The 13,314-nt window shown below is 47.5% G+C and overlaps 1 protein-coding gene across 2 annotated transcripts; it reads left to right on the forward strand.

Moving 5' to 3' along the window:
* Nucleotides 1–394: 394 nt before the first annotated feature.
* LOC129832887 (leucine-rich repeat-containing protein 3B-like) lies at nucleotides 395–12,525 on the forward strand. Of its 2 annotated transcripts, XM_055896989.1 has the most exons (3): nucleotides 395–558; nucleotides 707–902; nucleotides 10,844–12,525. In XM_055896989.1, the coding sequence occupies exon 3, from the start codon at nucleotides 10,891–10,893 to the stop codon at nucleotides 11,743–11,745; it is 855 nt and encodes a 284-aa protein (XP_055752964.1). In that variant the 5' UTR covers nucleotides 395–558; nucleotides 707–902; nucleotides 10,844–10,890; the 3' UTR covers nucleotides 11,746–12,525. The 2 variants fall into 2 exon arrangements, with proteins under 2 accessions (XP_055752964.1, XP_055752963.1); XM_055896988.1 differs by having other exon boundaries at nucleotides 395–902.
* Nucleotides 12,526–13,314: the final 789 nt, after the last annotated feature.

A 13,314-nucleotide genomic window follows, 5' to 3' on the forward strand; every position in this document is an offset into this window, starting at 1 on the left:
AAGCATTCCTTGGAGATGAGGCCTAACTATTCATTTTGTCTCTGTTGTCATTCAGTTAATCCTGTACTCAATTGAACTAGAGTTAGTGTCGAGTCAGAAGCACTCATTGCATATAGACATAGGCCTACACTCATGGAAAAAAAGGTTCAGAAATGGCCATATGGGAGAACCCTTTTCGATTCCAGGTAAAACTATTTTGTGTTCCATGTAGAACCCTCTGTGGAATGGGTTCTACCTGGAACTATGGGACAATCAAATAACCCTTTTAGATTCTAGATAGCCCCCCCCCCCCCCCCCCCCCCCCCATTAGCAATTAGTCATTAGTAGCCTACTTCCCATGTGTCCATTAGGCTTTTGTATTGCTCGGATAATTGTTCGGAAAACGTCATTCTGCGCAGGTGATTTTAGTATTCTCAGCCTTTACACACGTCTCTTGAAGGCTGCGCATGACATTAATCATGGAAAGGTTTCCCGCCTCTCAGAAGTCACGATGTGGGTTGACGCGCACAGCGGAGCGCACAGCGCAGCAGTAACAAATAACCATCTACTGTATTTGTGGTGAGGAGATTTTATGCTTCAACGCTCCTGTGCCTGCGTATGATGGCTTGATATTACAATTTTAAGACAAGAATAGGTTACGGTTTGGTAAGGGATCGTCTTGTCCCCCTTTTATATTTACAGTCGTGTTTATTTCTTCAACAACTAGATCGCGGGGAGCGGTGAGAGGCAACAACCATCGCTATTGAATGTTGTTAAGCAGGCTCCACTCCATGGGATTGTGACGCGGATTCTCGGGCTGCGCTGAATTGCAAGCGGGTACTGTAATCGCAGTTGAGATATGGACGCTGTTCGCTGAAGCATGTTGACAAATGTTCTTCTCCCAGACAACAAAAGCTGAAGTGGTAAGAAAGCTCTTAGGTTTGCCAGCCTTACATTTGCATCTGATTATAGAATGAATACATATGTCCTTTATACATAAGAAGCAAAAGGTTAATGGAGGAGTAACATTATATTGCATTGATAAAATATTGAACCTTGTTGTCTGAAACATTGTATTGCATTATTGTTGGGGACCTTTTCATTGTCATGTTGGAATTTTGAGCTGCAGCTTACGAAAGCATATCTCAGGGGATATGATATGCTTTTGTAAACTACACCTCAATATTCCATCATTAATAAATCATGTAGGGTATCCCTAAAACACCTCCAATTTAGGTCAGTGGCCCAATAAATTCATAATAGCCTACTGTATGTGCCAAAGGTTCATTCCTTGCAGAGGATTGTTGACATCCTGCACTTTGCAGAATGCATCAATTTAGCCTGAATGTTGTGCAGTCGGAGAGTGATGGCATATTAATGTCGGCCTACCTTTGTGTACATCAATATCTGATTATGTACATGAATATTTGCCAAATCAATATTTGATGTATTAAGTTCCCACATTTTGAATGTTTGAATGTATTAGAACTGTGTCTGCAAGGGGTTTTTGTGATGTCTGGCAGTCCGGCTGAAAAGAACTGTATATAAGAAATTATTCAGAGAAACTAATTCACATGCAAAACAAAAGTTGAGTTACTTTAGACAAAGTTGCTTAGATCATGTACTAGGAACAAGCTAAATACAGTTTTTCCCCCATATTCCTGCAATAACACTTCTATGCTGTGTCCATTGTGGAAAAGGGTTTTCTGTCTGTGTAAGCCCTGCTCGCAGTGTCAAGCCTCGTGAGCCAGTTTCTTCTATTGCATGAACGCTCAGTCGTATAAGGTTAACCGTGTGAACGTCAAACCAATGACTAGAGAATATCCATCACTGCACTGAGGAGGAGGAGGGAGGAATCAATAGAGGATAACAGGATGAGGCCTTCCTTCGCTTGATAATTGCAAGTTCCCCCATATCACTTACACTGTAGTACACACATTATAGTACAGTCACACAGTATATCAATACATTCCACTTAAATAATGGGGTTCTGTATTGTTTGGAATTAGTGGGTGTCAAGTTAATGATGCTTTGTTTAGCCTGTGGTCATTTTCTTTATTAGATTGTACCCCTCTCCTTACGCAATCAGCAGAACCCCAATAAACCAGACTTCTTCTGATCAACTCAGACAGGAACACTACTGTATCCCAATGACATGTTGTGACAGGTACCACTAATGCGGTTGTTATATGGTCCACTCAGGCCTCCCAGACACTCGGCCATCCCTCACCCTGGCTCTGAGGAGACGGTGTGCGAGACGCAGTCCTTCTTATTGAGCCGTGCTGCCTTTCGTAATGCGACTTTAAGAGCCACTCTTAGATTATGTCATTTGTAAACCAGCCTAAGTGGAGTCTGTCTGGTCAGATAGAGCTAATTTCCCAGAAGCTGAACGAATGGCCAGATAGAGAGCAGTTACAGTACATTATGTCTGTGTGCAACAGGCAGATCTGATGGGATGGGAGCCATGATGGATATAAAGATACCAGTTACTGTTTTATTTATTTTAAGTTATCATTATTTTTATTTTTTTAAATTGTAAACTGGTGAATACTTTAGGAAGAATATATGTTTACATTTTTATGTGCAAGATTTACAATTATGAAAAGCATGAATCCATAAAACCAACCTAGCCTACCTCCTAAGGATCTTAGACCTTTAGGCCAGGGTTTTCCAAACTGGCATCTTTATATCCAACATGACTCCGATACCATCAGATCTACCTGTTGCATACAGGCATAATGTACTGTGACTGTACTCATCAAGCTTAGATTATTTGAATTATCTGTGTAGAAAGTGCTAGGGCAAAAACCAAAACGTGCACCCAGGGAGTCCTCAGTACCAAGTTTGTGAAACCCCGCTCTAGACTAGAGGTCGACCGATTAATCGGAATGGCCGATTTAATTGGGGCCGATTTCAAGTTTTCATAACAATCGGAAATCTGTATTTTTGGGCGCCAATTTGCCTATTTTTTATTTATTTTTTAAACATTTTTTAAATGTATTTTTCTTTTTTTTACAACTTTATTTAACCTTTATTTAACTAGGCAAGTCAGTTAAGAACACATTCTTATTTTCAATGACGGCCTAGGAACGAGGCAGAACGACAGATTTTTAACCTTGTCAGCTCGGGGGATCCAATCTTGCAACCTTACAGTTAACTAGTCCAATGCTCTAACACCTGATTACATTGCACTCCACGAGGAGCCTGCCTGTTACGCAAATGCAGTAAGCTAAGGTAAATTGCTAGCTAGCATTAAACTTATCTTATAAAAAACAATCAATCAATGACTGTCATTGCTCCAATGTGTACTTAACCATAAACATCAATGCCTTTCTTAAAATCAATACACAAGTATATATTGTTAAACCTGCATATTTAGCTAAAATAAATCCAGATTAGCAGGCAACATTAACCAGGTGAAATTGTGTAATTTCTCTTGCGTTCATTGCACGCAGAGTCAGGGTGTCACGACTTCCGCCGAAGTCGGCCCTTCTCCTTGTTCGGGTGGTGTTCGGCGGTCGACGTCACCGGCTTTCTAGTCACCATCGATCTATTTTTCAGTTTCGTTTTGTTTTGTCTGTATTATACACACCTGGTTTCAATTCCCCCATCATGTTCCCTATTTAACCCTCTGGCTTTCATTTCTGTTTTGTCCGTGATTGTTTGTGCGTTAGGCGTTGTAGTTGATACGTGTATGTATCTGTTTATTTTCCATTTGTGGAATTGTGCATTGAATTTGAGTAAAAACACTGTGGTTTTCGCTCAACACTGTGTCCTGCGTTTGACTCCAACTTTTCTCCGCACACAACCCTGACAGAATCATGGACCCTAACTTCAAATGGAGTCAGCAGGCGCAGCCAGTCCTTCTCTCCCCGTAGAGGAGCAGGTTCAACAGCACGCGACTATGTTGCATAGTTTAGGGACAGCCATGGATCGCGTGCTGCAAACTATGGAAAGATGGGAGAGAGGAGGTCTCCCGATAAATCATAACCCAGCACCCGCACCTCAACCTACACCACCATCCATCCCTCCACCGGTCGGAACCAGTGGAATTCGGCTCTCGCTCCCGGGAGCGTATGACGGAACAGCAGCCGGGTGTCAGGGTTTCCTCCTACAGCTGGAGCTATACCTGGCATCTGTTCATCCGTCCCCTTCGGGACATGAGAGGGTGGGCGCTCTCATCTCCTGTCTGACTGGTAAAGCCCTGGAGTGGGCCAACGCCATCTGGGGAAGAGAGGGATCTACCCTGGATGATTATGATGACTTCTCTCGCCGCTTCCGGGCAGTCTTTGACCATCCACCTGAAGGGAGAGCGGCGGGAGAGCGATTGTTCCATCTCAGGCAGGGGATGAGGAGCGCTCAAGATTTCGCTTTGGACTTCCGTACTCTGGCCGCTGGTGCGGGATGGAATGAGCGGGCCCTGATCGACCACTACAGGTGTAGTCTACGAGAGGACATTCGTAGGGAGCTAGCCTGCAGGGACACCACTCTCAACCTGGACCAGCTGGTGGATTTATCTATCCGGCTGGATAACCTGTTGGCCTCCCGCGGGCGTCTAGATCGGGGTCCGCCCATTCCCTTACCCAGCTCCTTGGATCCAACCCCTATGGAGTTGGGAGGGGCTGCTAGGAGGGAGACCGGAGGGGGAACCACTCCATGTACCAACTGTGGACGCAGAGGGCACACTGCTGTCCGGTGCTGGGGTGTTTCTCCTGAGAGTCGAGGTAGCAGGCGGAGCACTGGTGGGTCGTCTCAGGTGAGCAGGCACATAACTCACCCAGAGCCTTCTGTTGCACTCATGTGGTTATCTATAGAATTTCCTGGGTTTTCCCCACATTCCCAGCATAAGGCGCTAGTAGATTCCGGCGCAGCTGGGAACTTTATTGACCGCTCTTTGGCTCATAGCTTAGGGATCCCTATTATTCCTGTTGATGTTCCCTTCCCTGTACATGCCCTAGATAGTCGTCCTTTGGGGTCGGGGATGGTTGGGGAGGTCACAGTGCCCATCGCTATGAGAACGCGGGAGGATCACGAGGAGAGAATTAGTCTCTTCCTGATCGACTCTCCTGCGTTTCCTGTTGTGTTGGGTCTTCCCTGGTTGGCCTCTCATGATCCGATTATTTCGTGGCAACAGAGGGCTCTCAAGGGATGGTCCTGTCAGTGTTCAGGGAGGTGTGTAGGTGTTTCCTTAGGTGCCACTACGGTGGAAAGTCCAAACCAGGTTTCCACCATGCACATTCCTCCCGAATATGCCGATTTGGCACTCGCCTTCTGTAAGAAGAAGGCGACTCAATTACCACCCCATCGACCGGGGGATTGTGTGATAGATCTCTTGGTAGACGCTAAACTTCCCAGGAGTCACGTGTATCCCCTGTCACAGGAGGAGACGGTGGCTATGGAGACATATGTCACCGAATCTCTGGGACAGGGATACATTCGGCCTTCCATCTCACCTGTCTCCTCGAGTTTCTTTTTTTGTGAAGAAGAAGGATGGAGGTTTGCGCCCGTGTATTGATTATCGCGGATTAAATAAGATCACGGTAAAATACAGTTACCCGCTACCACTTATAGCAAGTATGACCGAGTCATTACACGGGGCGCGCTTCTTCACAAAATTGGACCTCAGGAGCGCTTACAACCTGGTGCGTATCAAGGAGGGAGATGAGTGGAAGACAGCATTTAGCACCACTTCTGGGCATTATGAGTACCTCGTCATGCCGTACGGGTTAATGAATGCTCCATCAGTCTTCCAATCCTTTGTGGATGAGATCTTTAGGGACCTGCACGGGCAGGGTGTAGTGGTGTATATCGATGACATTCTAATATATTCCGCTACACGCGCCGAGCATGTGTCCCTAGTGCGCAGGGTGCTTGGTCGACTGTTGGAGCATGACCTGTACGTCAAGGCTGAGATATGTCTGTTCTTCCAACAGTCCATCTCCTTCCTAGGGTACCGCTTTTCAGCGTCAGGGGTAGAGATGGAGAATGACCGCATTTCAGCCGTGCGTAATTGGCCGACTCCAACCACGGTAAAGGAAGTGCAGCGGTTTTTAGGGTTTGCCAACTACTACCGGAGATTTATCCGGGGTTTTGGTCAGGTAGCGGCTCCCATTACCTCACTGCTGAAGGGAGGACCGGTGAGACTGCAGTGGACAGCTGGAGCGGACAGGGCGTTTTGTCACTTGAAGGCTCTGTTTACTTCAGCTCCCGTGCTGGCTCATCCTGATCCTTCCTTAGCATTCATAGTTGAGGTGGACGCGTCCGAGGCGGGGATAGGGGCTGTGCTGTCTCAGCGTTCGGGTACGCCACTAAAGCTCTGCCCCTGTGCATTCTTTTCGAAGAAGCTCAGCCCGGCGGAGCGAAACTATGATGTGGGGGACCGGGAGTTGCTGGCTGTTGTCATGGCTCTGAAAGCGTGGAGACACTGGCTTGAGGGGGCTAGACACCCTTTTCTCATTTGGACTGACCACCGCAATCTGGAGTACATACGGGCAGCGAGGAGGATGAACCCTCGTCAGGCAAGGTGGGCCATGTTTTTCACCCGTTTTGATTTCACCCTTTCCTACAAACCAGGTTCCCAGAACGTTAAGGCAGACGCACTGTCCCGGCTGTATGATACAGAGGAGAGGTCCTCAGATCCCACTCCCATCATTCCAGCCTCTCGCCTGGTGGCACCGGTGGTATGGGAGGTGGACGCGGACATCGAACGGGCGTCACGTTCAGAGCCCATTCCACCTGACTGTCCAGCTGGGCGTATGTACGTTCCGTTCGATGTCTGCGATCGTTTGATCTGTTGGGCTCATACGTCACCCTCCTCTGGTCATCCAGGTATCGGTCGGATGGTGCGCTGCCTTGCTGGGAAGTACTGGTGGCCCACTTTAGCTAAGGACGTGCGGGTTTATGTGTCCTCCTGTTCGGTATGTGCACAGTGCAAGGCACCTAGACATCTGCCCAGAGGGAAATTACAACCCCTTCCCGTTCCACAGCGACCGTGGTCACACCTATCGGTCGATTTTGTGACGGATCTTCCACCGTCGCAGGGTAACACCACGATCCTGGTCGTTGTGGATCGTTTTTTTGTCCTGCCGTCTCCTTCCTTTGCCCGGTCTCCCTACGGCTCTACAAACTGCGGAGGCTCTCTGTTCACCCACGTATTCCGGCACTACGGGGTGCCTGAGGATATTGTTTCTGATCGGGGTCCCCAATTTACGTCTAGAGTCTGGAGGGCGTTTATGGAACGCCTGGGGATCTCGGTCAGCCTTACCTCAGGTTTCCACCCCGAGAGTAACGGGCAGGTGGAAAGAGTAAACCAGGATGTGGGTAGGTTTCTGAGGTCCTATTGCCAGGACCGGCCGGGGGAGTGGGCAGCTTACATCCCCTGGGCGGAGATGGTCCAAAACTCCCTCCGCCAATCCTCTACCAACCTATCACCGTTTCAGTGTGTGCTAGGTTACCAGCCGGTCCTGGTACCATGGCATCAGAGCCAGATTGAGGCTCCTGCGGTGGATAAATGGTTTCGGCACTCAGAGGAGACTTGGAACGCTGCCCATGTGCGGTTACAACGGGCCATCAGGAGACAAAAGGCGAGTGCCGACCGCCACCGCAGTGAGGCCCCGGTGTATGCACGACCCGAAACCTACCCCTTCACCTGCCCTGCCGGAAGCTGGGTCCGCGGTTTGTGGGGCCATTTAAAGTCCTGAGGAGACTGAACGAGGTTTATTATAGGTTACAACTCCCCCCTGATTACCGTATTAATCCCTCGTTCCATGTGTCTCTCCTCAGGCCGGTGGTGGCTGGTCCGCTCCAGCAGTCTGAGGTGCGGGAGGTCCCTCCGCCCCCTCTTGACATCGAGGGGGTCCCGGCGTATACCGTAAGGGCCATCGTGGATTCTAGACGTCGGGCGAGGGGCCTTCAGTACCTCGTGGAGTGGGAAGGGTACGGTCCGGAGGAGAGATGCTGTTTACCGGTGGAGGACATTCTAGATCCATCCATGTTACAAGAGTTTCACCGTCTCCACCCGGATCGCCCTGCACCTCGCCCTCCGGGTCGTCCCCGAGGCCGGTGTCGTCGCGCTGCTGGAGCCGCGCGTCAGGGGAGGGGTACTGTCACGACTTCCGCCGAAGTCGGCCCTTCTCCTTGTTCGGGTGGTCTTCGGCGGTCGACGTCACCGGCTTTCTAGTCACCATCGATCTATTTTTCAGTTTCGTTTTGTTTTGTCTGAATTATACACACCTGGTTTCAATTCCCCCATCATGTTCCCTATTTAACCCTCTGGCTTTCATTTCTGTTTTGTCCGTGATTGTTTGTGCGTTAGGCGTTGTAGTTGATACGTGTATGTATCTGTTTATTTTCCATTTGTGGAATTGTGCATTGAATTTGAGTAAAAACACTGTGGTTTTCGCTCAACACTGTGTCCTGCGTTTGACTCCAACTTTTCTCCGCACACAACCCTGACACTGGGTATATGCAACAGTTTGGGCCGCCTGGCTCTTTGCGAACTAATTTGCCAGAATTTTGCATAATTATGACATAACATTCAAGGTTGTGCAATGTAACAGGAATATTTAGACTCATGGATGCCACCCGTTAGATAAAATACAGAACGGAATACGGAACATTTGTGGCCTGCTGGAGGTCATTTTGCAGGGCTCTGGTAGTGCTCCTCCTTGCACAAAGGCGGAGGTAGCGGTCCTGCTGCTGGGTTGTTGCCCTCCTACGGCCTCCTCCACGTCTCCTGATGTACTGGCCTGTCTCCTGGTAGCGCCTCCATGCTCTGGACACTACGCTGACAGACACAGCAAACCTTCTTGCCACAGCTCGCATTGATGTGCCATCCTGGATGAGCTGCTCTACCTGAGCAACTTGTGTGGGTTGTAGACTCCGTCTCATGCTACCACTAGAGTGAGAGCACCGCCTGCATTCAAAAGGGACCAAAACATCAGCCAGGAAGCATAGGAACTGAGAAGTGGTCTGTGGTCACCACCTGCAGAATCACTCATTTATTGGGGGTGTCTTGCTAATTGCCTATAATTTCCACCTTTTGTCTATTCCATTTGCACAACAGCATGTGAAATTTATTGTCAATCAGTGTTGCTTCCTAAGTGGACAGTTTGATTTCACAGAAGTGTGATTGACTTGGAGTTACATTGTGTTGTTTAAGTGTTCCCTTAATTTTTTTGAGCAGTGTATATATATATATAAAACATAAATATATTTCTTTATTAATCGGTATCGGCTTTTTTTGTCCTCCAATAATCGGTATCGGTGTTGAAAAATCATAATCGGTCGACCTCTACTCTAGACTACAGTTGTGTTGCAGTGAAACCGTGAGCGTCCCGTCCAACTCATACACTTTCTCTAGGGTTTTGTGTCAGTGGAGAAACATATTCTATGTGGTTTAGAGAGGATTAGTAAAACGATACTGGACTGTGGCATTTACTGCGCCTCAGCCTGCCTCAGACAGTGCTGCTCAAGAGTCTATTACCTGAGTCGGGTCTCGGTGAAAAGTGGGTTTACAGAACTGATGGGCCCGGAAACATTACATTGATTGACCCAAAATGTACTTACACTAAATGACTCAAAGATTACCTACTTACCGCTGCAAACATAGGCTACATCCGAACAGACTCAGCCCTAGATGCAATTAGTTCCCGCATTAGGACTCTATTACAGCGTGATTGAAATGTTCCCGTGTTTGCAGAGACTGCATTCACGGTAGGTGTGCATATGTCGGCTCAAACGGAAAGGACTTTTTACTTTTCTATTGCACAATCTGGAACGCTTCAACGATACAGATCGAATAGAACCCTTAACCCACAATAACCGCCGACTGCATAGCAGTTGTATTGCTTTTATTTAGGCGATGTCGGAGGTGTAACTGTGTTCGGAGCATTCAAATCGGTGAGCGGCTGCTCTTGTCTTCACTGTCACGAAACCACACCTGTCCTTAAATCCCACCCGTGTTAGAAAGTTCCGAACGAGAAAGTGTAGGCTCTATAGAAATGACACTCAAGTTTAAAATCATTCGATTAAACAAGGGTTGATATCAGCCTAATCGAGTTGTAGATTACAACACGCAGTGTTGGAACTTGTAGCGAGGCTGCATAGGATTTCTACTAATGCAACTCGGTGCATCCAATGGCCATGTCGGCTATAAGTATAACGCCAGGAGCCGCTTGCTGATTTGACAGCTCCAACGTAGTTCCACCTCTGACATCGCCTAACTAAAACAATAATGCTACTATGCAGTAGTCGGTTATCGCGGGTTAAGACAGATCTGAGTGAATCTAGCCCATAGCCTACATCCTACTTCCAAACCGGGTTAGTGCTGTACTGTAGGTTCCTAGAGACCCTAAGACTGAGTTTCAGAGATATTCACTCTGCAAAGTACTGTCAGCCTCTAATGGATTCAATCTAAAATAACCATGACCATATATATTTTGAGCGTCTGTCTCCCTAGTTACACTTAATCAGAGCAGGATTATGGTAATGCAAAGTCACTCCACGGCAATGTTGAAGTGGGACAAGAGAGAGAAAACATGCCAATCAATGAGAGTTCCATCACAGCACTGGCAGGAAGCACATTATCTGTCCTCTGTACGCACGGATGACGCTGTCGCTGATCTCTATCCCACTCCTCCTCTACACCACAGCTGTGTTTTGTCATTTTCTGTTCGTCATGTCACAAGTGCCAATTCATTACAATTAGCCCAGTCAGGATCAAAGTGGGCTAAAAACTACTCTCACAGAGATGGTTCTTTGTTGCTTCTGCCACACTGATATTAGTGTAATTTGCAATCACTTGTTGTCCTCGTTCCTTTTATTCATTATTTTCGCTCTGACATTTTTCTTCATTGTCTCTCAGGCCGGCTGGTTGTTGAAGCTGTGACCTATGCAGGGTTGTCTTGGCTGATGGTCCAGGGGCTGTGTCCTTCCAGGAGGGTATGCCTGTATCCCACCATGCCGCTGCTGGCAGAATGGCTGCTGTGCCACTCCTTGGTGGCATGCCTGTTGCTGCACAGCCTGGCGCTCAGCGCCACCACCGTGGGCCTCCACGGGGCAAACACCGGCTGCTCCGAGAGCTGCTACTGCTCCGAGATGGCCGACGGCGGGAGGGTGGTGCGCTGCAGCAACATGCACCTGGCGGAGGTGCCGCTTGACCTGCCCAACGACACCCGCCGACTTTACCTGGACGGTAACCTCCTCACCACCATCCCCGCCGACGCCTTTGCAGGGCTTCCTTTACTCAACGAGCTGGACCTCTCCCACAATGAACTAACTCAGATGGAGCCGGGGGCCTTCCGGGGTCTGGTCCCCTCTCTCAGGAGCCTGGACCTGTCCTCTAACAGACTGACCACCCTGAAGCCAGAGGTCCTGGGGGGCCTGAGGGCCCAGGCCAACCTCACCCACAACCCCTGGCACTGTGACTGCCGCCTCCAGGTGGCTATGCCTCGGCTGGACCTGGAACCGGTATCACTGGCTGGCGTGGTGTGCCACACTTCGGAGCCCAAGGACGTCGGCGTAGATACAGGGGTGCCCTTCATCATGGTGGCGGCCGACCTGGACCTGTGCGCAGGGCTCAAGAGGACCACGGACGTGGCCATGCTGGTGACCATGTTCGGCTGGTTCGCCATGGTCATCTCCTACCTGGTGTATTATGTCAGGCACAACCAGGAGGACACACGGAGACACCTAGAGTACCTCAAGTCCCTTCCCAGCAAACTGGACAGGCCAGAGGAGTCCTCTAAACTCAGCACAGTGGTGTGAGAAGTAAATTACCAGACCTGGGTCAAATGCATTTTGTCAGGTACTTTCAAATTCTGTGCTTGATTTAGCTTGATTGCTGTGCAAGGAGGTAGAGTTTGCACTTTTGGGACAATTCTTATGTAGTAGGTGAGCTAAATCAAGCGCACCTGTAGTATTCGAAAGTATTTGACATATATTTACCTAGGTCAGGTAGAGACACAGGAAATAACAGCCAAACACCTCAAACGGATCAAAAAAGGAAATGCGTAAACTTGGAAATAGACCGGGATACTACTGCACTGTACAGGTTTTCACCAGTAATCCATTGGAAACGCAATACCTCACGGTAACATTTCATTCAAACAAATTCACACTCTTTGATGAATTGTCATTACATTAGACTCTTTATTTTCTCATAGCTGTTTGTTATACGGATGAAGGAATTATTTTACACATACATTTGTGAATATTCTAAATGTATTTGCAAATCAGTCTGTCTTTATGTAAGATACTCTGTATTTGAAAATGATTTAATTCCAACAAGGTATTGAAAGATTGTCAAATGCATAACTATTTCACAATGGACTGCTGAGGGCACCGTTTTGTTGTTATTCAGGAATGCACGTTGTCATAAAATGTCCCCATATTAGTAATAAACTGTGCTTGGCAGTATAACAGAGACTGCATTGTTCTTCCAGCAGCTGTACTCATTGAATGTTGGATCTTTATGTTCTGGATGAGAACCCCATGTAATCATCAAACATTGTACCGGAAAGAATAAAATCATGAAATGCTCCTTCATTTTTATTTTGGACACAATACCATATTTATTCACAGTTGTATTGCATGTAATATTTCATTTCACACAAAGACCGCCTGAACATATCACCTTTTTCATTTATTTTAAATGAACAATGTGTTCATTATATTGAATCATGATATTTGACAGACCATAGTGCACGATGGCAAAAGTAGTTTAGAAATATGAATTGCGCAACTTCAATCAGTGGGTCCAACAAGTAATTGTAAAAAAAAAAAAAAATGTTTAAATGAGTTCACTGTCTGAAGTCTTATTTCAATTTCCTCCAAGCCTCATGAATTATTTTGATCACACTAACAGGTATGTCTTTTAGAACTATGAATCTGCTTTAGGGACAGAGTGCACTGAATATAACTTCTGTCACACACACACACATGACAGCCACAATGCACACAGTAAAACTCCACACCCTCAGACTGAAATAAAAATGATAGATTTGACCCATGCTCAACGTTTGGAAACTGGGCCTGCCGATGGGATCGCCCCTGGCCTCCCCCGTCATGACGTAATGGGAATAAATACAGAATGGTGTTTTCCTACTGGAACTATTAAAACCCTGCCCCTTGACCGTGGTACAGTATCTAGCCACAGTCTGTCCGCTTTTTGTCTGTCTTAAGTGCTCATTCGTGGAGGATAGGAAAATGGGGGTAACCTTTCTCTCTCTCTCTCTCGCTCTCTCTTTCCCTTGCGTTTACCTGTCATCGTGGAAATTGCAGCTGAGCTCTAATGGCCACGGTGACCTACACACCACCAGTCTGATGCTGAACCCT

The sequence above is a fragment of the Salvelinus fontinalis genome, chromosome 34, assembly GCF_029448725.1.
Source record: "Salvelinus fontinalis isolate EN_2023a chromosome 34, ASM2944872v1, whole genome shotgun sequence".
Taxonomy (NCBI): domain Eukaryota; kingdom Metazoa; phylum Chordata; class Actinopteri; order Salmoniformes; family Salmonidae; genus Salvelinus; species Salvelinus fontinalis.

Bases quoted from the DNA above. Each gene is read 5' to 3' on its own strand.
- LOC129832887 (XM_055896988.1), top strand. From the start codon at position 10,891: ATGGTCCAGGGGCTGTGTCCTTCCAGGAGGGTATGCCTGTATCCCACC.